At 38.3% G+C, this 27,513-nt stretch overlaps 1 protein-coding gene across 5 annotated transcripts in view; it reads right to left on the bottom strand.

Annotated features, from left to right (window-relative positions):
• Positions 1-14,799: 14,799 nt before the first annotated feature.
• Positions 14,800-27,513, bottom strand: part of ARHGAP29 (Rho GTPase activating protein 29) — a 62,336-nt gene continuing 49,622 nt past the window's right edge. For 4 of the 5 annotated variants that reach the window (XM_064588785.1, XM_064588788.1, XM_064588786.1 and 1 more), the window contains 8 exons: positions 26,389-26,487; positions 25,231-25,370; positions 24,769-24,957; positions 24,358-24,495; positions 20,078-20,310; positions 18,642-18,972; positions 18,394-18,502; positions 14,800-15,948 (listed from right to left, as the gene is read on the bottom strand). In XM_064588785.1, the coding sequence (XP_064444855.1) occupies positions 15,059-15,948; positions 18,394-18,502; positions 18,642-18,972; positions 20,078-20,310; positions 24,358-24,495; positions 24,769-24,957; positions 25,231-25,370; positions 26,389-26,487 (2,129 nt within the window). In that variant the 3' untranslated portion in view covers positions 14,800-15,058. The remainder of the gene's footprint in view (positions 15,949-18,393; positions 18,503-18,641; positions 18,973-20,077; positions 20,311-24,357; positions 24,496-24,768; positions 24,958-25,230; positions 25,371-26,388; positions 26,488-27,513) is intronic. The other variant, XM_064588787.1, reaches the window with a different exon arrangement.

Below are 27,513 nucleotides of genomic sequence, written 5' to 3'. Positions count from 1 at the left end.
AAAAAAGAAAGTACTACTATAAATAATCGGGAGCCCTAAATAATAGGATAGTGAAATAAACACAGATGCAGGAAGCAGACTGGGTTCAAATCCTGACTGAACGATTTTCCAGGGGCATGCCATGGGGCAGAGTGAGACACGCATCTTGGCCTGCTGGACAGTGTGTTTAATGAAGCAAATTCCCTCTTTTTCGTATCACAGAGTTGTTCAATGAACTAAAATAAATAGAATTAAATACCTAGCACAATGCCCAGAATAAAACAAGTAGAAATTTGAAATTTTTTCTTTATGTCCTCCTTTTTAGACCCTGTGATTATTGATGTTATCAGTAGATAGTAAGCAGATCAAACTTAACAGGGTTCTACTTTAAACACATATTGGAATTTAACTCTACTAGTGTATAAACATTCAGTCAACAATAGGGACCTTTCCATCGTTATCTATGAACTCCAGTGAATGAAATGGTACATTTTAAAGAAATAAAAAATATACATATATATATGTGTGTGTGTGTGCATAATGAGCTAGACAGACTATGGCCAAAAGCATGTAGGAAAAAAAAACCCTATAAATTTCAGAAGTCTAGTTTGACCCTTTTTGAGCAGTTAGAGCAATATACTTAACTGTGGAACCAGAAGTGCTAAAGAATTTTCACTTTATCCAGCACATACATTAATTGACATTGATTCGTGGCAGAATTTCCAGCCTGTTACTTTAGTGCCCTGCCAGTACGTATTAGATAAATTAGTGTTACTGGCCATTCTGATCCTTGTAACATTTGATTAATACATTATCAACCCGAATTTGTACAAACCATTGAGCAATAGTTAAGTATTATGATGCCTTTTGTATACATACAACAAACTGGCTATTTTTCAAATTATCTGCTTTTTGGAAAAATACAAGTCATACTATTTTAGTTTCAATATGAACACTTGCTTCTATTCTCAGACTTGGTATACAGGAAAATTCCTCTATCATTCCTGGGGAAAAAATGGTATTTGATCAAATCTGACTTTTCCAAATGTAAAAATAGAACTCCCTGAGGGCCAGCCAGCTTCTGATACTATTAGGTTGTAAGCTCCACACGGACAGGAAGTATTTCTTAACTTCTGTTTTGTCTGTATTATCTGGTATAGTGGATGTCACAGGTATTGAACTGAGTTACAAAGAAATGCATACAATGAAACCCAAAGCTGTCTAAAATATACAAAAATCAAGCTCCCTCCAGAAGTGTGGACTTTACCACCTGCGTGTGGTTCAGGAACTCAAGCCTGGGAGAATGGTGTATATTTCTTGCATTGTCGTTCCAGTTCTGCTCTGGATCTATGAAATATTCCTGGAGCGATACTTACACCCTCTGATATCCGCCTTTGTTAGTCATATGTGGCCAGAAAAGCTCTTCGAGAATCCCATGATGAAAACAAAGGCAAAGTAGACTATGCAGGTACAGACATAAGTGGATTACCAACAAAAGGACCAACGGAGATCTCCGGTAAAAAAGATGTTATTGGTCCAAAGGATCTCATTGTTTTAAAAATGGACCTGATAATATGAAGCACCTTGCCTGTAATTGTCTCTGACCTTTTTCTCTGAGACCAGAATTCGGGATAGATAGCTATATACCTGATACTAATCCGGGAATACATGACACTTATATTTAAGATGTATTTAGTTGTATTTAATGATCTCATTCCTTAGTTCCTTTTTCATTAAAGTAGCTTTCATTTCTATTCTTGCAGTTATGAATAAATAGAAGGTTTGTGCCAGGAGACGCTGCTACTAAATCAGTACCCAAAATCCTCTTTGAATTTGAGCAGAGCACAGTATTACTGTGGAACAAGTGCAGTGAGACTTCAGGGGAAGTAAAGGGGGGCTGGGGGAGATGATAAGCCTTGAAACATAAAGATAAATTTACCGTCCAATACAAGGGAGCAGCTTACTTATGAGAGTAGTAATTACTGCTTCTTGCTCTGAGGAAAATAGAAAAGACAGGGGGGTAGGCAGCAACCTTTTGGAAAAAGGGAATACCTTTTACAGAAATACCTAATGTATATTATAAAATTCTAAAAATAAATAGATTTTTATATATCTATGAATACAGCACACAACAGTAACATCATATTTAGGAGGATGGGAGAGCAGGAAGCAGGAATAAAGACCCTGGGCAGGGAGCTGAGAGCACAGGACACGAGCTATGTCAGCAAAGGACTTGGCATGGGTCTCAATTGCAGAGTGGCAGGACTAGGGCATGAGCTTTCTTTGCTCCCTGCAGATCATACAAACAGGGCTCTATCCAAGTGGAAGATCTATCTTACCTCAAGGCCTTCGGGAGCTTAAGGATGAGAGTTAGAAAAGGTTTTACAGATGATTTCAACCAGTATCTTTCCCCAAAAAAGATACCTCTTCAAGATATGCTTAAGAGAATCTATAAAGAACTTCTCAAACTCAACACCAAAAAAACAAATAATCCAGTCAAGAAATGGGCAGAAGACATGAACAGACACTTCTCCAAAGAAGACATACAAATCGCTAATAGACACATAAAAAAATGTTCAACATCACTGGCCATCAGGGAAATACAAATCAAAACCACAATGAGATACCACCTTACACCAGTTTCAATGGCAAAAATTTACAAGACAGGAAACAACAAGTGTTGGTGAGGATGCGGAGAAAGGGGAACCTTCCTACACTGTTGGTGGGAATGCAAGCTGCTACAGTCACTCTGGAAAACAGTATGGAGGTTCCTCAAGACATTAAAAATAGAGCTACCCTATGACCCAACAATTGCACTACTGGGTATTTACCCCAAAGATACAGATGTAGTGAAAAGAAGGGGCACATGCACCCCAATGTTCATAGCAACAATGTCCACAATAGGCAAACTGTGGAAGGAGCCAAGATGTAATTCAATAGACAAATGGATAAAGAAGATGTGGTTCATATATACAATGGAATATTACTCAGCCATCAGAAAGGATGAATACCCACCATTTGCATCGACATGGATGGAACTGGAGGGGATTATGCTGAGTGAAATAAGTCAAGCAGAGAAAGACAATTATCATACGGTTTCACTCACATGTGGAACATAAGGAATAGCGCAGAGGACCACAAGGAAAGGGAGGGAAAACTGAATGGGAAGAAATCAGAGAGGGAGACAAACCATGAGAGTCTCTGGACTCCGGGAAACAAACTGAGGGTTACAGAAGAGAGGGGGTTGGGGGGATGGGATAGCTGGGTGATGGGTATCAAGGAGGGCATGTGTTGGGATGAGCACTGGGTATTATGCGCAACTAATGAATCGTTGAACACTACAGCAAAAACGAATGTTGTACTATATGCTGGCTAATTGAACATAATAATAAAAAAATTAAAAATATATGCTTAAGAGGCAGGCAGTCATCTAGTTTTTGCTTTGAATGTGTTCTCAGTGAGAAATCATGGGGTCCCACCTTCCATTTTGAACTATTCTAACTGTAAAATGACTTCCTTATATTTTTGAGCAGCAACTGCCTGCCTGTCAATCTCAGCCTTTGGTCCCCATTCTCCCTAAAGGAGCAGATAAGCACTGTCACTTTAATCCCTTCCCACTCCAGGATGTGAGGATGGCCGTCAAGTCGCCCAGTTCCCTTGTTCCCAGGCCAGGCCTCCCCAGGCTTTTCATTGCATCCCGAGTGCTCCATCCCCACCCCCAACAGGTATTATGTCTAAAATGTTTGAAAACCATACATTTATTACATATCATACTTCAAATATTATTTGGGCACTGGTGACTTCCATGTGATTTCAACAGAGTTGTCAGCTCTGGGCACATTATTTTATGAGTAGCCTTTTCAGATAATAGCTTAGCCCAAATAAGATTATAGGCTTTAAAAAATTCCCTTTGAAATTCAATTTAGCTCAAACAAAGGGAAGTAGTGAGGAAAGAAAAGACTTATTCAATGGGTAACCAAAAGAATTTGCAACTAACACAACCCACTCAACTCCCTCATGCTAGGAGATTTTTGTCTTTATCACATGAAGTCTTTACAGGATCCTAAATAATTGAAGGCTTGCTCTAGAATGGGCCCTAATTCCCGGTGATAGCTGGAAGTGCTTTGTTTTTTTACAAAGCTACTTACAAATATTCAGTTAAATGTTTAGGCCCACATTTCTAGAGGGTCCCTCGAACAGCCCTAGGTTTTTTTTTTTTTTAAAGATTTTATTTATTTATTTGAGAGAGAGAATGAGACACAGAGAGAGAGCACGAGATAGGGGAGGGTCAGAGGGAGAAGCAGGCTCCCTGCCGAGCAGGGAGCCCGATGTGGGACTCGATCCCGGGACTCCTTTCTCCCTGCCGAGCAGGGAGCCCGAGGTGGGACTCGATCCCGGGACTCCAGGATCATGACCTGAACCGAAGGCAGTCGCTTAACCAACTGAGCCACCCAGGCGCCCAGCCCTAGGTTTACAGTAGGACTCAAAGTAGTTGCTGACAATCAGCCTATAAGCCCAGTGCTGCATGTTAAGGTTGTTCCAAGTTTAAATTCAAGGGATTGATTGATTGATGAGAGAGAGAGAGAGAGAGAGAGAGCGAGCAGGGAGTGGGGAGGGGCAAAGGGAGAGGGAGAATCCCCAGCAGGCTGCACGCCCAGGGGGGAGCCCCATTCGGGCTCGATCTCACAACCCTGAGATCATGACCTGAGCTGAAATCAAGAGTCAGACACTCAACCGACTCAGTCACCCAGGTACCCCAAGGGCTTTATTTAATGAATAAAGCCTCTGTAATATATAGTGTGCACACACAGACACACACACAGCTCTGGACTTTGAGGTAAGTTAAATCCTAGAATATGCCTTCCACAGTGCTGGGGTCTTAAGAGGAAGAATACAGCCAGGAGAACAGGACTGGAGCAGTCTGGTGGAAGAGTGGAGGAGAAAGAAAAATGTCAAAAAAAGCATCTCATTGGCTCAAGGGCTACCTTTTTCTTTTGCTAGCTTGATTACCTATGGGCAGTTACCCTCTTTGAAGTCACTAAAGGAAAAGTTCAAAATGTCTACTCTGCCTCTCTGAGGATCATGAAACCACCTATATCAACGTACCTTAAAGTGCGTTTGTAAAAAATTAACAAGAAACAGTAAGACTGGGTTGAATGTCTTGATTAGTTTGGAGAGAACTACTATTTCCATATTTTTGAATCTTCCGATCTGCAAAAATGGAAGATTCTTCTATTTGTTTAGTTCTTTAACTTATATAAAGATTTTGTGTGTTTCAGTGTAGAAATAAACATCTCTATGCATCTCTCTTTAGATTTCCTAGCTCTTTGATGTTCTTAATGTTATTTTAAATATCGTTTCATAAATTCCCTTTTCTATTTGGTTTTGATATAAATTAGTAACTTCTGAGTGAAGTTGTAAGCAGTTTGTTAAATTCACCTACTAACTCTAAGTAGTTGGTAAATTCATTTAGATTTTCTATGTACATAATTATATCATCTGCAAACAAATGGCTATTTTCTTTCTTTTCAGTCTTTATGCCTTTCATTTCTTTTTCTTGCATTATATATGGCAAGAATCTCTAGTATAATTTGAATAGAAGTAGTGATTGTAGGGATCCTTGTGTCATTCCTCTTCTCAAGAGCAAAACTTTCAGTATTTTACCACTAGCTAAGTCTGCTGTAGACTATATATCAGTTTACAGAAGTTCTATTCACAGTTTACTAAGAGTTTTTTTTATCATAAATGGCTGTTGAATTTCATCAAATCCTTTTTCCAATTTGCATCTGTTGAGATAACATTTTTATCCCTTTATAAAAATTAATGTGGCAAATTAAACTGATTGATTTCTCAAATGTTAAATCTCATTTGCATACATGGAGAATTAACCTCACTTGGTAGTATTATCTTTTGCATATATTGAAGGTCCCCTTCCTATATATTGTGATGTCCTTGTCAGGTTTTTGGTATCATGGTTAGGTTGGACTTAGTTTGGAAGTATTCCTTTTTTTTATTTACTGGAAGCATTTGTATAAAATCGAGGTAATTTCTTCCTTAAATGTTTGAAAGAACTCACTGGTTCTATATTTTCTTTGTGTAAGGGCTTTTAATAATTTGATTCAATTTCCACTAACAGAAGAAATTCTCTAGATTTTCCATTTGTCAGTTTAATTTTTTGAGGAATTTGTCCTTATTCAAATTTTCAAATTGATGTTGTGTTCATTATATCATCGCATCTTTTCACTGTAGAGTCTCCAATGATACTATACTTTTCATTCTTGATGTTACTTTTTTCTCTTATTGATGTCTTACTGGGGGTATGTCAGTTTTCTTAAACTTTTCAGAGAACCAGCTTTTAGCTTTGTTTTTCTTTAGCTTCGTTTTCTATTTCACTGATTTCTAATCTTTGTTTCCTTCTCATTCTTTGTTTTACTCTTCTTGCTTCTAGAGATGAAGTGTAAATGATTTTAACTTTTCAACTTTTATAGTAAATGTAGGTAAGTGTATAAATTTCTAAGCATTGCATTAGGAGCTGTAGTCTACAATTTTTGATATGGCACATCTTCATTATTATTCAGCTTAAAATATTTTCTAATGCCTGTTATTTCTTGTTTGATCCATGGATTATTTAGAAGTGTGTTCTGTTTAATTTGCAGGCATTTTGCAGGTACTAGATTTTCTAGTGATCTTTTGTTACTGAATTTTAGCATAATTTCCCTGAAGTCAGAACATATTTTGAATTGTTTCAATCCTCTGAAATGTTTTGGGGCTTTCTTTTTGGTCTGCTTACAAATTGTCAGTTTTAGTAAATTTTAAATACGGACTTAAGTGAAACATGAATTCTGTCATTGCTGACAGTATTCTCTACATATCAATTAGGTCAAGTTTGTTAACTGTCTTCTCCAGATCTGTATTTTTACTACTTTTTTGTCTGTTTGTTCAGAGTTATGTTAAAGAAGCCCTTACCATTGTGGATTGTCCGTTTCTCTTTTTAGTTGTCTATTTTTACCTTATACATTTGAAACAATGTTATTATGATTGTGAAATCTTCCTTGTAAATTGACTTACCATTTCAGAATATCCCTCATCATCTCCAGTAATGCTTCATCTGACATTAGTCTAGCTAGGCCAGTCTCTTCATTAGCGGTTGCATGTTTTAGCTTTTGCCATCCTTGTACTTTCGGTGCACTTGTACTTAAGATGTGCCTCTTGCAAATCAGACATACATGGGTTTTGTTTTCTTCCCCAGTCTGTCATTAGCTTATTACTTGAAGTATTTGATCCTTTTTTCATTTAATGTAGTTACTGATTTAGGTGATTTGATATCTACCATCCTACTACTTGTTTTCTATTTGACCCACTCTTTCACTTACCTTTTTTTTTTTTGTCTTGTCTTCTTTTGGATTACTCAAATATTTCATTTTCTTCTTTTAATGTACTCTTTTTGATATTACAACACATATCTGGGTTAAATTTAATACGAATTATTGTATTTACCATTTTCCTTGATAATACCAGAACTTTATACTTGTTTTTAAGCTTTTCCAATATTATCATGTATTCTAACTCTACATAAATTTTATTTTTTAAAAGATTTTATTTATTTGAGAGAGAGGGAGAGAGAGTGCACACGGGAGCAAAGGAATGGAGGGCGGGGCAAAGGGCAAGGGAAAAGCAGATTCCCCACTAAGCAAAGCAGGGACCCCTGGATCCTGACCTGAGCCAAAGGCAGCTGCTTAACCGACTGAGCCACCCAGGTGCCCCTCTACATACATTTTAAACTTCACATTGCTAGTATTGTTTTGTAACAGCCAATATTCATTTATATTCACTTTTCTGTAAAGGTCTTCATTCTTTGCTACATTTCTGTGTTTGTACTGAAACAAAATCTGCCTCTGTTTTACTCTCAGTCATGGGACCTCATTCTGCCTAAAGGAGCAAGTAAGATGTTTAACTTCAATCCTTTGTTTTCACTTATAATATCTGAAGAGAACTATTATGTGCCCGGCTTCCAAGTTAAGCATCAGGTTCTCTACCCTGCCAACTCCACCCTCAACCTTCACGAACTCCACATTCACAATGGGTCACTAATCCCTGTCAATTATGTTCCTAAAAATAAATCGGAATTAGGTCAGTGGCTTAATTTAGGGCCCGTTTCTCACCTGGAATGCTGACTCTTTTCCTGATTACCAAGCTGGGAGATCTCATGAAAACCATATTCTCTGTATGTTTAAATTCCTCAATAGCTCTCCATTATAGCACTGTTTTCCAAACTGTTCTTTTGGAATTGAGTGTGGAAGGGTAGAACTGCTTGTATATTCTACCATCTGCTCTGTTATTCTCTCATTATTAGCAAAGTTTAAACTACAAAACTCACTGCAACCCAGAAGAACTTCAGCAATTTTAGATGCAATGGTTTTAATGAAATGAATAAATTTTAATGCACCCATACACTAAAAATGACCTTGGAGTTGGGATATAACCCAAAACTTCAGTCTCCTAGCAACCAGGAAGAAAAACTATAGCCTGAAAATATATTATTTATGACAGCATCTGGCTTAAAAAATGAAGATAAAATAATTTATCAATGATAGAATTTATAATATGTTAATCAATTAAGGTTCAAGTCTTAGCTCCCTATTAGCTCTATAACGTATAGTAAGTTATTTAATCTCTTTAAAGTCTATTTGCTCATCTGAAAAAGGTAGTTAAGAATACTTGCCTTAGTAAATTTATCACAGGAATCCTTTATAGTTAAAAAAAGGAAAAAAGGAAAAAAGGAAAAATATGTTTGCACCTACAAACATTTACATGGATTAATCTTAAAAAGATGATGAATGTAAGAAGCAAGCCACAAAGGAATTAAGGATGCCACTGTAAAAAGTTAGAGACAGTCGAAATTAAATAATACATACATAACAAATTTTTTTAAGAGCCAGGAAATGATGAATATAGAATTCAAGACAGAAGGGCGCCTGGGTGGCTCAGTCAGGTAAGCATCTGCCTTTGGCTCAGGTTATGATCCCAGGGTCCTGGGATCCAGCCCCACATTGGGCTCCCAGCTCAGCGGGTAGTCGGCTTCTCCCTCTCCCTCTGCTCCTCCCCCTGCTTGTGCTCTAATTAATAAAATCTTAAAAAAAAAAAAATCTTAAAAAAAAAAAATTCAAGACAGAGATTACACCAGGGTGGGTATGTGTGTGGAGAAAGGGGGAGAGGTTTGACTAGAGAGGCATGCTCTGGTGGTTCCCTAACATTCTGTGAAGGGGCTTGGGTGTTAATGGGAGTTCATTTTATAGTTATTCTTTAAACAATACACATATATTTGCACATTTATGCATTTATGATCCAATTTAAAACAAAAATCACTTAAAACTCCCAGTGAATCTGAGTTAGATACGTATCTGCAGTTGTAGATGGAGAATTCACAGGTTCCCTGCTCCTGTGCTTATCACAGCACGGTCTGATTTCACTGGCGACTGACTAGATGAACTGTCACAACTTTGAAGAAGATAGCTGGATGCAGAGAAGTTTTTAATTCATTGGAAGTAGACCTCAAAAAGGAAATTTCTGGTGTAAAATGAAATGAGATACAGATAGTTAATTTAGCAGAGAGCAACTATAAATATGCCAGGCTCCGTGCCTACCATCGTAAATAAGATCTTCCCATACTTGATCTATGTCCTGAGCTTTATTCCAGGACCACATTCACTTACCAATCAGCACTCCTTAGACAATTAAAAAGCTCACTGGTCTATTCACATTCGTAACTCAGAACCACGGACAAATAGTCTCTTTCACTCTGCTTTCTGAAACGTATGTTAATTTTGTTTATAGGGTAATTAAACTTGTAAAGACATTAAAAAACAACGTAAGTTATATGGCTTAGGTATTACAGGAAGCATTAATATTTAAAAATTACTTTCAAGTATTAGAGCTGAGATAAAAAAGGGATATTAAAATAATTTAAAACTTCCTATAAATTTCATAAATACGTCCATGTTTAAACATTTCTGATATGTTTAACTACTCATTTGCAAACTTTTCCTAGTGAATTTAATGAGCAAATATTTAATAGTTGCTCATTATCAAAAGATCATGAGTTTGTCCCTTCCCGCCTCTCTGGGTGGGGTGGGGGATTCAGTCAGATGACCAGGGCCTAGGATGGATCGGTGGGGTCAGGAGTGACATCACTAGGGTCAAGATTCAGCTGGCCTGGTCCTTGTGGTTGGGGCTAGGGTTTCAACTGGCATATGAGGGAGGAGGGTGGTCAGGACAGTGCAGGGGTGGCTGACTTACGTGACAGATTTGGAGTCAGGTGGGCCAATGCAGCTGCGGGCATGGTCAGGAGGTTGGAACGTAGAGTAAGCAAATAATATACTTAGGATTATGGGAGCTAGATTTCTCACTATGAGAGAAAGGAGTTACAAATATGGAAAGGGAAATACTGGATTAAACTCTGAAGTACTGAATTAGAATTGAAGGTACCAATGTGAACTCAAGGTTTCCATTATATATGTATATATAGAAATACATATAGCTGTATGTCTGTGTGTACACACATGCATTTCTTTTTTTTCTAAAAAATTTGAGAGAGAGAGAGAGAGCACAAGCAAGGGCAAGGGGCAGAGGGAGAAGCAGACTCCCCACCGAGCAGGGAGCCTGACGTGGAGCTCGATCCCAGGACCCTGGGATCATGACCTGAGCCAAATGCAGACACTTAGCCGTCTGAGCCACCCAGGTGCCCCCAGACATGTATTTCTTTGATCTGTCCACCAATAAGGCTTTATCCAATGACCCGTTCAAGTCAATCAGTGACCTTCCAGTAGCAAGGAGCACTTCTCAGGTGTTGGTTTCCACATACTATTTTCCATTTAAAGGAACCAAGGTTCCTTGGGAAAAGTACAAGATAAGCCTGGGATACCTTGATGTGCCAAAAAAATAAGGAAGAGCTCAAAAAATCAAAAGGACATAGAAACAAGCTGGAATAGACTCCCATAGACCATATGTGGGAAAAGTTCAGTATCAAAATACATGGCAGTCATAAATTGGAACTTACTGAATAAAGTGGGAATCCCCGAGTCCACACTGATATAAATGAATAGACAATGAATGGAGAAGGGACTGCTCTTCCTCACAGAATATCAAAGCATTAGCAATGATGAACTCACCATTCGGCAACCAGAATAGTGATAACTGATTCAGGTAACAAGTGTTAATAGACTCAAACTAACTGGTGACAATTTGATGAGAAACAGGACATTTACATAGTCTCAAAAACTGTCCTCACCAAATTCTTTTTACGAATTTTAAAATAGAGAAAACTGATAGATACTATCCTAACCAAGTGATCAAAGCTAACATCACCAAGAATGGGACAATTTGACATTGTGTACCTCTGGGTATGATATAGTGAGAAGAATACATCATTTCTGAAAAAATGTATATCCTGAATCTAATCATGAGGAACCCTAATTGTTTTATCTAATCATTAGATGAACCCTGAGGGACATGCTACCTGGCCTATACTCTTCAAAAAATCAAGGTCATGAAAGAAAAGACTGAAAAACTGTTCCAGATCAAAGGAGACAAGAGACAGGACAACTAAATGCACCATCTGATCTTGCATAGGGAGGGATGCTGGAGCAGAGAACAGTATTGGGGCAATTAGCAAATCTGAATGCTGTCTGCAGATGAGATGTTCTATATCAGTGTTAATCTCCTGATTTTGATTGTCCTACTGTGGCTATGTAGGAGTGGTTGTTTTAAGAAACATCATTCAAGTATTTAGGGGTAATGGGGAATCATGTCTGCAACTTACTTTCAAATGGTTCAAAATTGGTTCAATATTGGATGAGACTACACTGAGTCGATAAATAAATGGAAGGTAAATGAACATCTTTACAATATTGAGGCTTCCCATCCATGCACATCATAGAGCACTCCATTTTTTCCAAGATCTCCTTAAATGCTTAATATAGTCTAAAATGTCTCCATGAAGATCTTGTATATATTTTGTTAGATTTATTCTCAGGTATTTCAAATTTATATTGAGATCTTTCTAAAAACTTTTATTTATTAATTTATGACATATAGGAAGACAACTGACTTTTGCATATTGTGAATGTAGCAACTTTGCTAAACTCCATATATTACTGAATTGTCTGTGGATATAATCATATCAGCACATCAAAACAATTTCCTGCCCCTAGGAAAGAAAACCCCAGAGAATTACACTGACGATAACTTGCCATGAAAATATACATGGTTGCCATTTAAAGAGATGTTTATAGTTGTACAAATACTGTGAGTAATACAAGGTTAGCTGGGAATGGTGTAACTATAGTACCATTTTTAAATTAAATCACCCAAGGAAGGGACGTATGACTTCACTGGCTTCTGAAATCTCTGGACAAGTCCTCCACAGGGATCATCCTTCTTCTTCTCTGTATCAAAAGAAATATATTGCCTGAAGTGCACTAAAAGTAATTTTAAGTATTCATAGATGCTAATTAAGTTCTCAGCATGTAAAACAAGCCTATCAAAGAAAGTCATGATCAACCCTTCACAGATGACTTCTTGCAAACTTGAACAAGATGCTTTCCACAAATCTTTCTGGTGGTCTGGCAGCTCTAAAAGGGCTCCCACTATTGCCCTTTCCCTTGACTCTCATTCTTTCTGTGTGTCATAAAACAACCTCCTGTGAAGAACTGCTACCACGTTCCTAAGTGGAACAGGGAGCAGTATACACCCTGGGTACTCTAGAAATAGCAGCATCTGCTCAGGAGACACTTGCTCAATGTCCCAGGAAATGAGAAAGCACCTAGAGACCGATGGACTAAGCTGGATGAGATGCCAGAGAGCCCTACAGACAGAAAGGACCAAGTGGAATTCTCACTGGTGAGGTTTAACCAGCGAGGCCAGCTGTTGCCAGGATGGATTCTTTGACTTGGTTGTCTCAATACATTAAAAGAAATCTGAAGGAGTTTAAAAGTATATTTTCAAAGTTTCAGGATGGGATGATGAGAAAGTTCTAGAGATGGGATAGTGGTCATGGCTGCAGAACAATGTGAATGTACTTAATGCTATTGTACACCTAAAGATGGCTAAAATGGTAAATTTTATGTTACACATATTTTGCCACAATAAAAAAATTTTAAAGGTGAATTTTCTATTGTTAAATATTACCTGATATTACTTAGTAATAACACAGTCATCAAGAGTACTAACCATCAAGAATCTGACGGCCCTGTGTTTGAGACTTGACTCCAACTGTTACACCTGTGGAACCAAAGCACAACATAACTAAGCCTTGGTTTCCTTATCTGTAACACAGGAATAGTAAAATACTTACCTATGTGTTATAGGTTGCTGTGAACTTGAAATCATTTCTGTAGGAATTTAGCAGAGTTCATGGCACAAAGAGAGGACTTAATAAATGTTGGCTCTTATTTTCTTTTTAGGTTTTCGTAGCAATACAATTCTTTTATATTTTGTACAGTAAGGACTAAAAACAAGACTCTAGTACAAAGGAGTTACTCATTTCTCCCTAGTCCATAATGTCATATAGAGCTAAATAGCAACTTCCCACAACATGCATTCCATGTTATAGTCAAGGGATGTATGAGCCCAAGTGTTGACCACTAAGCCAATGGTTACTAAATCTCAGTCTCACACCCTAAGAGGCAACAACTTCAGAGAAGCCACGAGAACTTGAAATAATTTAACAGGTTAATATATATATATACACACACATATATATATATATACACATATATACATATATATATACATATATATACATATATACTTAATCTATATATATTTAATATATATATAAAATATGTATTTTTTATCAAGGATAACATGTTCCTATAAAAGCATATGCTACAAATAGAACTCACACATAGAAAAAGAGGCTATTTTAATTTTTTGTCCCTTTTATATCTTATTTTAGGCAAAATGATGAAACCCAGAAAATCACAGAACTGCAACAGTTCTAAAAACTGGGAATTTTATAAATGAAATATATCCATCCAGTCATCTATACCTTTTCTCAAATTCCAAACAATGAGGCTTATCAAACTATACTCTTAGAATCAACTTAAATAAATCTTTGCATGATTTGGATGAAACATACATTGTCAATGGTTAAAAATTCAGGTAGAAAAAGTACATAAAATTACTTAAAAGTGAAAACATTTCATACCAAAGGAGTGGTTAAAAAAACAAAACAAAACAACCCAGACAACATGAAGAAAAATGCACTGAATTTTAAAACATTTTTGGACCATTATATAAAATACCGAAACATTCAGAACTGTTGAACAACAAAAGTTTATGTAGAATAAAGCCAAGAGGTGAAAAAATATTAAATGTGTTAAAACCATCTAAAGCCAAATAAGACAGAACTGAACTATGTAATTTAGAAACAAGTTTAAGTGCACTTTCTTTGTACAATTCAACTGACTACCACATGGAAAATCTGGCCATTAATCAAAATGAAATTAAATAGAGATTTGCAAGCCTTTTGGCCATTGTGTAAATATTAAAAGGTGAATTGCCAATTGAAAAATAAAAGGTTACATACATACCATATAAGTGGTCAAAGACGCACTATAAAATCATGTGAACAAAACAATCATACCAGACAAAGATCTTTCAGGCATTTGCATTCGGAAATAGTCCTTTTATAAATAAGCACTGTAGTTTCGCTTCAAAAAATAAAGCGGATTTTCCCCAATTGCACCTATTAGCTGAGAACTATATCATATATTAGGGATGCATTTAAATGGACCATTTTATGGGAAAAATCAACTAAACTTTAAAAAAAACATGAGTCCACCTATTTATTCACAACTTTAAAAATACAGAGAATTCCAGTGAGGCACAGATGGGGCCCTATCAAAACAGGCTACCATTCAATATGACCAACACAGTATAACATGACACAAGGACAAAAAGCAAAACCTATGATGTGGCAATACTACACAGAAGGGGCCCTGTCAGAAGTTTCTTTCACGAAACAAACACAATACCACAAAACGAAACAACAACAAAGAAAAGCTGAATTCTGACAACCCTACACAAACTGCGGGATTTCATCTTCAAGGTCTTCGAACTGTTGCATTCGTTTTAGCCTCGGCCTCTGACATGCAGGAGGCACTTCAGGCAAGTCCCGCTCCTCAGAGTTCGCTCTCGGCTTGCTGGCGGGCTGCGTGGAGGCAGCGGGCGCCTGGTCCGGGGCGGGAGCTGTTTTTAGCACGGGGCCCTGGGGGGCGGGGGCTGTGCCGGGAGGCAGTGCTGGGGAGGGTGCGGTGGGCTTCTCCTCATCCCCTCGAACGCCGCCAGCGGGAGCACGGGGTTTGTAAAACGTTGTCCAGTGCTGGGGCTGCAGCGTTCTGGGTGCTCTGACTGCAGTGGGAGGGCAGGAGTCGGAGGACCGTCTCTCCGACACCTGTCTCGCTGACCTGACTGGTTCTGTGTACGGCTTACTGGGCTGGGGGGCACTGCCTGGCTGGTCCCCGCCCATCCTGATGCTCGCAGTTCCCCCTCTTTCCTGGAGTGCGTTGGGCACAGTCATGGCAGTCTTTGTACTGAGGCCATTTTGTTCATACCGTTTCTCCAGAGTTTTCTGTAGAGTTTGCTGGTTAAAGCCATCCAATTTGGAACAGACAATAGTAGGAGTATCTTTCCTATTACTGCCTTCAAAGGTAGGATTCTTGCAAAACTTGTCTGAACTTACATTTCCCATATTTCTGACATTTCTCTCATTAGGAGGGCTTGCAAGAAGAAGTAGTCTATCTACAGGCAGACTTGCAGGTCTAACCTTGGTCCTTGGAGCATGCCTTTCAACACTGTTTGTCTCCCTATCTGATTTCAGAGTAAGTAGCCTGGAAGTTTTAAACACGTCTTCCATCTTTTGTGATGCTGATTCAAGTTCTTGGTCTACAAGCAAACCCACTTTGTTGTCTAAAAAAGGAAAAGATTTATTTAAAAATCAAACCTCATGACATGGTTAACAAGAGTCTTAACATTTTTCCAAGTTATTCTCAGTTATCTATGCAGGGAAGTTAAATACTCATAAAGTATTAAAGGTGCACTTGAAATAAAAATGTTAGAATTTTGTATTTATTTAAATCAATATAATAAACAGCTACAAAATCCACTGCAGGTTAGTAAAAAAAAAAAAATTTGCTGAAGTAACTTTTTTTTTTAATGTGCTCCATGTAAACAAGTATTTGTGAGGTGAAAGGAGTATCACAATTTCAGTAGGTATTGGTAAATTAACCCAGAAAAGCTACACCAATTTACACACCAACCAAATGCAGGTGTGTCCTGAATCCAAAGGCTTTTGCCAACCCAATCTATTTTCGGTTACATTCAACCCACAGTGAAAATATATCCCATTAAATGACTCAGATGCCTTCTTATCTGATCAACTCATAAATGCGCTACAACATTCATCCTGTCCAATGCAGCTTGAAGAGTTCCATTTTAAGTCAAAAACACCATTCTCCCCGTTGACTGTTTCCTCCCAGGCTTACTTTCTTCTCTTTCCTATCAAGTCTGGACCCACGGTCCATGCTTTCTCAAACTAGAAGCCTCAGCTCCTTCCAACCTGGTCCCTTTTTGTAGCGTCTCCACTAAAAAATTCCAACTCCTGGAGAACTCCAGCCCTCTGCTCATGCTGTCCTTTCCTGCTGGAAAATATCAGACAAATCTGTGCCTTGGCACCATTCTGGCTTTGAACTTCAGCTGCCCTGAGCACACTGCAGTCCTTTTCCCTGCGGCCAGGTCCTTCTCCCACATCTCTGGGGCAGAGGTTTGCCGACGGGAGGCCATCAGAATCACCTGTCAGTCTTCATGTCATCTGACCTTCTTCCTTACCTGACACTGCTGACCTCTCTCCCCTGGGCTTCCAGGGCATTGCGCTCTTGGTCTGCCTTCCCAGGTCCTTCCCCGCATCTATGGACCACTCTAAAGGAACTGACTGCTGGTGGTCGGGCCACAGCCACCAACCAAAGTACTTTTTTTTTTCTTTGACATTTAAAAAAAAGATTTTATTTATTTATTATTTGAAAGAGAGAGAGAGAGAGAGATTGAGATTGAGAGAACGAGTGGGAGGAGGGGCAGAGGGGGAGGCAGACTCCCTGTGGAGCAGGGAGCCCCACGCAGGACTCGATCTCAGGACCCTGGGATCATGACCTGAGTCGAAGTACATTCTTAAAGTTCTGAGGGACGAACTTAGAGCGTAATGGGTAAGAGTGCAGACCCTGAAGCCCAGCTGCCGGGTTGAGCTCAGTTCTATCACTTTTGCACTGGGCAAGGCAATGTCACTGGCCCTGAGTATCTGCATCTGTCAGAAAAGATCATGACTGTGTATCTATGATGATGTGTGGCCTAAATGACCTAATCATGAAAAGTGCTCACAATGATCTGGTCTATAATGGGCTCTCAAAAAATGACATTTATTGTAATTACTCTTCCTAATTGGGAGCCCTTGATTTTGAGATAGTAAAATAAGCACAAATATCAGTTCAAATACTGACTGAACAATTTGCTAGCGGCATGACCTCTGGCATTATTTAACTTCTCTCAGAGTATTCAGCTATGAGTCGAATGGGGTTGATACTACAGACTTTATAGCACAGAACTGTTATGAAGATCAAATAGGATAAATGGAATCAAACATAAGCACAGTGCTTAGCCCAGAGCAGGCAGATGCTTCAATGACTGTTAGCTCCCTTACTTTTTAGACCCTGTCAGGCTATGATCACTGACATAGGATTACACATCAAATTTAACATACATCTCCACAGTTTTAAAAACTGGAATTTAGTTCCAATGACATATAGCATTATGGTAACAAATGGAAGCCTTTTCACCAGCATGACAGCTACTAATCACTGCAACTAAAATTATCATACAGTGAATAAAATATACATATTTGTGCTTAACGTGTGAAAGGTGACAGGTAAAAGCATTTGAAAAAAAATGTTAGGAGTTTTAGGAGTCTAAATTTTTTAAATTTTAGGAGTCTAATTGACTTGTTATGAGCAGTCAGGTCAATACAATGATTCGAAGTAACAGAGGGTATGATAATTCATGCTGCTCAACACATTTCTGCCTTGACTTTTAATTGATGGCAAAAATGAAAGAGAATTTTTTTCAGAAAGAGAACAAAAATACTTATGAACTCCAAGATGTCTTTGTATAAGAAAGATTATTGTAAAGGATGACATTCATTTAAATGTAAGGTATAGTAAGCAGCAACTTTTTAATGACCAGTAAAGATGCATTTACTAATGAAGCTTCTTTCTCTGATTTCTCTCAACTTCACTCACGGCAGCTGTTAGACAAGGTCTGTCGGCACAGTTTGAGGTCAGCAAACATGTATTTTACATGGCCACTCACCAATGAGACACATATCACATTTTTCTAATGCATTTTGCTTTCGTTCTGATTCCTCAAATGATGTAGCTGGCTCAAAAATTTTGGTTTCACTATCCACAGTATGCATATCCTGTTGACAGAGGAGAATTTTTTAATTTGAAGAAGTAAAACACACCTCAGTACAACTCAGAGATTTTTAACTTTAATCTTATTAATAACTAATAAACATTACAAAGTTCCACCACAATTCCATAAAGGTCAAAACTCACTTCCTTTGAAGAGAAAAACAGTGACTTCATAGAATGTTCTGGGTCTCTTTCTTCTGGTGATAACAGAGGCTTTGGAAGGCAGCCTTGATCCCCATGAGCTGCACCACCCCCTGTACTGCACGTGACTACCTCTTGTGGCTGCAGGGATCCATCGAAGATCCTCTGTGAGTAAGTGATGAGGAACTCTACCAACCGCGCTTGGTTTGAGTATTCGGCAAGAGAGGAGATGGTGACAGGAGCAGTTGTGGGCCTTGGCCTAATGAGACTTGGTCCAAAGATCACCCCCAAGTTTTTGGAGTTCATTTTGTTTTCTTCTGCGTGATTTACGACTCTGTGAAGTAGAACACATAAAGCTGTATTAGATTTGCCTATTAGATTTCCTTGCTGGTAGTTTACTATGGGTCGGGAAGGGTGGAGGAAAAATGGGCTAGCAGAAGTCTAGAAAAAGGATATATTTATTTGATTAGATACTGACCACACACTGAATTGGGTTTCACAGTATTAGGATAAAATTTAAGCAAGTAGAGGAACTACTAAAGTTTTACCGGCAGAAAAGCAAAAACAAAAACGAAGAGCCGCTCCTGTCTTAGTATATAGTGCATCCTCCCGGGTCCTTATGCCGGAAACTTAAACATCATCGTCGATTGCTTTCTCATTGCCACAGCTGGTCTTCAAGCCAAGCTGATTCTGTCTCCTAAAGAGCTTTCTGCTCGACTTGCACTCCCAATGCTCTGGCCTTATTTCAAGCTCTCCACACCTTTTATTTCTATGACTACCCAAGAAGCTCTGAATCGCAGTAAACGACCCCCGCTCTAACCCATTCTCCATACTGCTGCCAGAAAGATTTAACAAACAAATCTAAACATGCTAAATTCTGGCTCAAAATTCTTCAGTGGGTACAGAAGGAAGGCAGTCAGCTCATCTGGCAGGTATGTATGACTTTATCAGGCCTCTGCCTAGCTCACTTCAAGCTACTGCTTGCTATGGCCCAGCCTAACCACATTACCTACGTTTCCCCAAAGCAAAATTACCTCGTGTCCCTGTGTCTGTTACCCTCTACCTGCAACGCTCTTTTGCACATTCTCTGTCACCAAACCACCACCCGGTTCCTCAAGTCTGGCTCAGGGCTACCTTCTCTGATTCACGACCCCTGCATGCCCTCATCATCCTCCGCACGTTGTGCGGGCTCCGTCAGAACAGGAATGGTGCCGCGCTGCACTTGCCCGCAGGTCTGCCCTCAAGCTGACCCGCACAACAGATGACAGAAGCCTTACATCTGCAGCCTTATTTCCCCCGCCAGAGCACAGCACATAGGAGGCACCTGAGCTGCAAGGTGGTAAATTTATGTGTTTTACCACAATTAAAAAAAAAAAAAAAAAAAAAAAAGATCAGTTATCCGCCCACTACTGAATGCTTGCCTTATACAAAACTCTTACCGCTTAAGATGAACTATGAGGTAATGAAGACTGTTAAAATTTGACACTGGCAGTTGTCTTAGAAGGTCTTTGCTTTTTATAAGAATTCTGTTTATTTCTATACATGTACTCGGCCATTTTTTGTCCTCGGGGTTATCCTTTTTTGATTCATGTTCTTCATTTACATGGTGGATCTCTTTTGCAAGGTCTATAAATTCCTTGTACAGCCGGAATAAAATGAATGGTTCTGGGAGCTAAGAAATATAAAATCACATTAGGAATATCATTCTGTCCATTTTTTCCCTGTTAATAATTTACTGAATATCTACTGATGGATTTAGCATGTCCCTTCTAAGGGACTTAAGGTTAATCCACATTTAGAAATACACATATGTTTGTTATTGATGTTATCTATAAAGTGAGTCTGACATCATCGCCAAAAATTCTATCTATATTAAAAATGAGTTAATTGATAATCAGTAAAACTTTCTAAAACCAAAAGCTGCATGAGGGATTTTAAAACTCTGCTATATATCCTATACCAATTACATTCACGACTGCCCCAAAGTTAGCATGATCTTCAACTGTTTTATTAAAACAAGCCCAGTCATATTAATTAGAAAAAGCTTCTATTCTGAATTTTATTGGTATAGGGTAGACAGAGAACAAAATGCTATTGGTTCCTTTTGTTTTACTTTGGCCAAATTGAAGATTAGCATAAGACAATATGGCTTATAAGAAAGACTCTGTCAACATTTTATTCATCTAATTTTTAAATACAACTTGAATTGCCATAAATAGGTTAAGGAAAAAGTTCCTCTCTCAAACTATCAAGGGGCATGCCAACTTGATCTCTCTCTACTGGCATAAGTGATTTCAGTATTTCCACTGCTCAGTGATGGAAACAGCCTATCTCTGGCTAGCTGGTGTCCTATACTATCTATGGTGAGGTAGGCACCCACTTCTCCAGTTTCCCCTGCTGGTCCCAGAGAGGGGAAGCCTTGAGATTAATTTCTACCTCTATTATTCTGAGATCTGAAGGAGCTCACTTAACTTCTTGAGGCTTCAGACTTCCCATATATGAGTAAAATGAAGGCTACTCTCTAATACTATAAGAACTGAGCATGGCTCCCCACAGTATTCTTGAGATGGAATAGTACTGGACCCCATTTATTTCCTCTCCCTGACTGGCTAGAAGAGACAGAATGATTCATTGTGAGATTAACAGTCATTCAGAGGTACTCCGTCTCCATTTCTCAGCTGAGAATTCTGCAAAAGGTGAAAATCCTGTAAAGAAATCAAGTTTCCTGGGCTAACATGGCAGATCCAACATCTGTACCTAGTTTCTTTCCCTCCGGCAACCCCACTGAAACACAGTTAAGCCCACAAGACTAGGAGAATAGGAAAGGAGATAAAAGCTACATTTCACCATTGAAGAGCAGATAAATAAGTAATGGCTTAGCAGTCCTGAGAAAGCTAAAATTCCAAAATGAGAACCAATGCAATTTATAAGCGACCCAGAGACTGTCAGGCACTAGGTACTCTGATCCTGGCGGAGGGTGGGCTATTTAAGAAGTATAAGATCTCCAGATCCTTGTCTCCACTCCATGCTTCTGAATAACCTCTTTCCCAGGAGTGTGGGGATTTCTTCTCTGGGCAGTATAAAAGAGAGGGCCTCTGGATGGGCAATGTCAAGCACAAGCAACAGGTGGGCAACTATCTAAAAATAGGGATTTAGTGACTGTCTGCATGCTATGGCAGAGATCCTGGAGCCTTCTTACCCAATGTGGCTCACAGAGTTCTGGCACCACACCTAGAGGCAGGGAAAGACCATTCTCTGGGGTATCAGCCAAGCCAAAGAGCAGAGACCTAGAGATACAGACAACAGGTGTTTCCCAAATAGCCCTCCTAGATCACACTAAAACTCAAAATTTTTAAAGCCTGCATATATTCAAAAGCTTCCAAAGAGATTTCAATTCCCAATTCTTTCATTTTAAGTGATAACCATGAAAGACTGAAATAAAAATAAGCAGAAACAAAACCACTTGAAGGTCTAGAACTGTGTTGACAATTTGGTAGTCACTAGCCACATATGGCTACTGAGCACTGGAAACGTGGCTATTCCAAATTGACATATGCTCTAAATGAAAAATACACACCAGATTTCAAAGACTCAGTAACCCCTCCTTTCAAACAAAACAAAAACCAAAAATATTTTAGCAAAAATTTAAAAGTATTGATTAGATGTTCAGATGATACTTCAGTATGTTAAATACTAAAATTAACTTCACCTGTTTCTTTTTATGTGGCTCCTAGAAAATTTAATATTATATATAGGGCTCAAATTATAGTCCTATTGAAAAGCACTAGAGACTAAGCAGAGAAAAGAATCCTTTTTAGAAATAAGTTATGAATATCTCAGATACTACAATCATTAAAAAGGATGTTGTAAAAGGAACAGAGAACCAAGTTCTTAGAAATTAAAATATGATCTCAGAAATGAAATAGATTACAGTAGGTGTGGAATATAAAACTGAGGAAATCTCAGGGCACCTGGGTGGCTCAGTTGGGTAAGCATCCAACTATTGGTTTCGGCTCAGGTCTTGATCTGGGGGTTGTGGGTTTGAGCCCCACGTTGGGTCCCATGCTGGGCGTGGAGCCTACTTAAAAAAACAAAACAAAACAAAACACCTGAGGAAACCTCTTATAAAGTGTTAAAACAAAAACAAAAAAAGAAATGAATAATAGAGAAAAGATGAAAGAACCAGTACAAGCTGTCCAGTATGCACATTTCCAGAAAGAAAATACAGAGAAAATAGGAGGAAATGAACAACAAAATAAAAGTCCTAAGAACAAAAGGCCAAGGAGGACAGAGTATGTGGAGTACCTGAAATGACAGATGAGAATATACCCATATCAAGGTGAAATATATCCGTACACTGTGAAATTTTAAAACAATGGGGAGGAAAAAAGAAGATTCTACAAGCTTTCAGAGAGCAAACAATAGGCCTCATACAAAGAATCAGAAATGAGAAAGATTTCACACTTGAAAGAGAACAATAAAAAATGCCTTCAAATTCGGAAGAATAATAATTTCCAGTCTAGAACACAATAACCTTCCATACTATCCATATCCACTCTTCCATCCCATTCAAGAAGGTAGAATAAAGACATTTACAAATAAATAAATTTACACTTATTCCACCTTGCTCAAGAATGGCATGACCAAAACAGGAGCATAAACCACAAACAGGAAGACGTGACACAGAAGACAGGTGCTCCCTCAGAAGACAGAAAGGGGCGGAAAAGGGAGATCCTAGGATGACAGCTATTCACAATATTAAAAAGAATCCAGATGCAGAACAGAACTCCAGAGATGGACATGTAAAGAACCATCATTGCTCTGCTCTCTGTGACTGTCTCTTCATTTTTACCCAAGGACAGAACGCAGCTGGGCTTGACCCAGCTCTTTTCTGTACTTGGCTCATCATGGCAATGTCGTGATCGTTCCTGCAACCCCTTCAGGAGCTGCTGCCTGAAGTCACTAAGGCCAATTACTGCTTCACCCCACAGAAGTGTTCTGTTTTTGTTTTTTTCTTTTTTGGATCTACTCCTGTAAGCCCCAGATACAACTGTGAGCACAGAAACAGAAAATACAGAGCAGCCCAGCCCTGATTATATTCCTGCTGAATCTCCAGTACCCAGCTTATACAAAAGCCCTGTGCAATGCCCCAAATCTGTTGAACTGCATGTCCCCAGGATGCCTTCATGATCTTGCCCACTGACCTGGCACAATGGCTACTTGAGAATATCAATGAAGGTAAAGCTGGACCATGACTCTGACAGTGTTGAACTTACTGGATCCTTCATTAACAGTGTGAATAATACACAGCTAGATTTATGCTTTCCTCTCAGTTACCTAAAACCTAATGATACACTGTTTAGGAACATACAACAGGTATTAAAACTATGAAGAAAAGAGAAGGAGGTATTAACGTGGTTAGAATAGACCACTGGGGTGGAGTTGAGGGCTACTACTAGAGAAGGGCACATAGGAGCCTTCAATAAGTTAATGTTCTACTTCCTAAAGCTAGGTGATGGGAAATGAATGTTTTAAATATTATGGGCCTTTAAACTGTACATGTATTTTATATACTCTTTGATCTGTAACAATAATTAGAGACACAATAATATGGTCTATGTCAATGAAAATATATGTGTAGCAAGTGTCATCAGCAAAATATGAATCATATTTTTGTTCTTTTCTATTTAATGGTATGTTTTAAGGGTAAAAACTTTACCTGTCGAAGGTATAATTTCAAGACGTCACAGATGTCATGTGAACTAAATTCTGAAATGTCTACCAAGTGCATTCCGTTTTCCAAGGCTTGACACAGTTTTTCAGTTTTTATTTTGTTTCCACATACACGATAAATTCCCTTGAGAAGAAAACGGAAAAATTTGGCAAAATTCTCCTTTAGAACAAATGGCTAAATGCAGACATCTACATATATCTGATGTGTCTACTTCAATTTTTATTAATAATTTAGGAAAACCTAGGGCCAAATGAGGTAACATTTTCTAACAAAGTCTGAATAAATTCAGTTACTTATTAAAAATTGAGAGCATTGTTTTCCTTTAAAGTCTCATCATTAGAACAAATCACACAGGCATTTATATTTTTAAACTTAATTTTAAGAGTTACAACGTACCTGTAGACACAAGGCTCTATTTTCAATCTCTGAGGCACATATCTTGAGTATAAAAGGGATGCCATCTGGTTCCTTTTTTGCAACTTGTGTGAATTCTGCTCCAAATAAGTGTATTTTCCCTGGAAGTTTCTGATGACCACAGATGATGACTAAATTTTCCAAACACTTACGGTGACAAACAAGGAGACACTACAAGAAAATGACAGTTAAAAAGTGGTTCACTCACCTTAAAACTATGGACAACTGAGCAAACTATAGGTAAAGTGGTAACACAACAAAAATAATTTTAAAAGGTATTACTTGTGGTGTCTGAAATACACTTCATAGCTAAATGAAATATAAAACTACACTGTGGTTCAATTTATTAAAAAGATACTTGCAAGAGAGCCTCATCAATAAAATTAGTAAAGAGTATAAAGCAAAAAGCATGAAGGAGCTAATGTAATTCCTGAAAGATCTTACCTCTTCACATTCGACACCTTGGAATACTACAATGCCTTCACAATCCCTACATTTTGTGGGGGACCTCAATTTTCGAAACTTGTGAGTGAGAGCTGCCTTTGACATCAATGTTTTCTTAAATGTTCCAAGGGAATTGGGTCCTTGCAACGGAAATAAATTAGTGTAAGAATTGTAAGATGACAAAAATGATAACACATGATGCTAAATTTTGAAAAATCTTTAGGCTTTGTAATCATTCATATGTTACATCAAGCTATTATTTTGAGTCTATAACATCAAAATAAGCATCCAATTTATAGACCTCTTACAAAGTACACATTTATCAAACATTTGAGCTATAAGTAAAAATCACCAAAAAACCACTAAGATACTTCTAAAATAGCATGGCATAATGTTTTCAACACCAGCGAATCTACACTGTTATTAATATACTCTTTATAGCACCTGGAAGTCGGTTAGAGGTGGCATTACAGTCTTAGAAAATGCCCCTACAAAAGCTTCAAAGAAAACTAGCTGTATGAGACCACTAGTGTAACTATTATTTGCATTAAAGATAAAGCTACTCTTATTCTGAGTTCATTATAAAATTAAAGGTAATACTAGCTAGTTCTATATCAATATCCTACCAAAGGTCAGATGTTCCATATCATTCTAGTAAATGACGCCCAAACAGGTATAAGAAGTTCTCAAATGTACAAAACTAATTTATATGAGTCTAATTCAAGTCATTAAGGTAACTGATTTCTCTTTTGTATCTGTCAACATCCGTAACTTTCCTTGTCCTCAAGAACAAATTTATTTACTTTTCCTGCCTAACTTCTTGCACTATTTCTTTTAAAGAGACTCTCAGTTTCTCATGCATTGCAACCCTTTTAACAGTTAAGTCACTGTATTAGGTCTATAAAAGATTAAAATAACTAGCCTATTTTTGCACCATGCTAATACATTTTAGATCTAGTAGTTCTGCTTATAACATTTCACTAGTGCATTATCAACCCCTACTTGTACATAACTTTTTGGGATATATTTAAGTCAATATAATGTCTTTCGTTTAATACACAGCAAAGTAATTCTTTAAATTATACTATTTTCCTAATATCATGCAGTGTTGCTGACTCAAAGGGTTTAGTGGGAACTTGATTCACGTGAAGGCAATACCAGCTTCTGAAGGGGAAGGTGGTTCTCTTTCATCTAGATCATCTGCCGAAGACATGGTTCCACTGGATGGAGTTCGTGGAAGTTTTCGATGAAAGTCTCCTAAAAGAAAATTGTGAATACAATCACCTGACCATTCACTCTAGAATTTAAGAAATGGGTAATGACATTATTTTTTGAATAGCACAAGTCATACTATTTTGTGGGCTACAATACAAAAAGCTGCTTCCATTCTCAGACTTTACATATAGGGAATTCTGCTATTTATTACTAGGAACAAAAGAGAATTCAACCAAACCTGACTTTTCCAAATAAATTTAAAATTGAGGAATCATACATTCCAATGAGACCTTTCTGCCAACTTCTGATAGTTAGAGATTATACGCTCTACAAGGACAGGGAGTATTTTCTATTCGTGTCTTACATCTACTATCTAACAAAGTGACTGGCACAATGGTAAACTGTCATTAAATGCTTGTTTAATTACAAAGAAATGTATACAAAAATAATACCCAAAAATCTAATGAATACAGCCACACTACAGTAACATCACATTCAGGTTATGAGGAGGATGGGAGAGCAGGAAGCAGGAATAAAGACCCCGGGCAGGGAGCTGAGAGCACAGGACACGAGCTATGTCAGCTAAGGACACTGCATGGGTCTCAAGAGCGGCCGGACTAGGGCACGAGCTTTCTTTGCTCCCTGCAGATCGTACAAACAGGGCTCTATCTACCCAAGTGGAAGATCTTACTTACCTCAAGGCCCTCATGAGTTTAAGGCTGAGAGTTAGAAAAGGTTTTACAGATGATTTCAACCAACATCTTTCCCCAAAAAAGATTCCTCTTCAAAATATGCCAAAGAGGCAGGCAGCCATCTAGTTTTTGCTTTGAATGTGCTCTCAGTGACTGAGAAATCATGGGGTCCCACGTTCCATTTTGAACTATTTTAACTGTAAAATGGCTTCCTTATATTTTTTGAGCAGCAACCTGCCTGCCTATGAATCCCAGCCTTTGGTCCCCGCTCTCCCTAAAGGAGCAGATGAGCACTGTCACTTTAATCCCTTCCCACTCCAGGATGTGAGGACGGCTGTCATGTCCCCCAGTTCCCTCGTTCCCAGGCCAGGCCTCC

This window comes from Mirounga angustirostris, unplaced genomic scaffold (genome assembly GCF_029215605.1).
Source record: "Mirounga angustirostris isolate CCGP_5_RB_7025 unplaced genomic scaffold, mMirAng1.0.hap1 SCAF_4, whole genome shotgun sequence".
In the NCBI taxonomy this organism is placed as follows: Eukaryota; Metazoa; Chordata; class Mammalia; order Carnivora; family Phocidae; genus Mirounga; species Mirounga angustirostris.
Note: the sequence above shows the minus strand (reverse complement) of the source record. Positions and strands in the feature narration are given on the sequence as shown.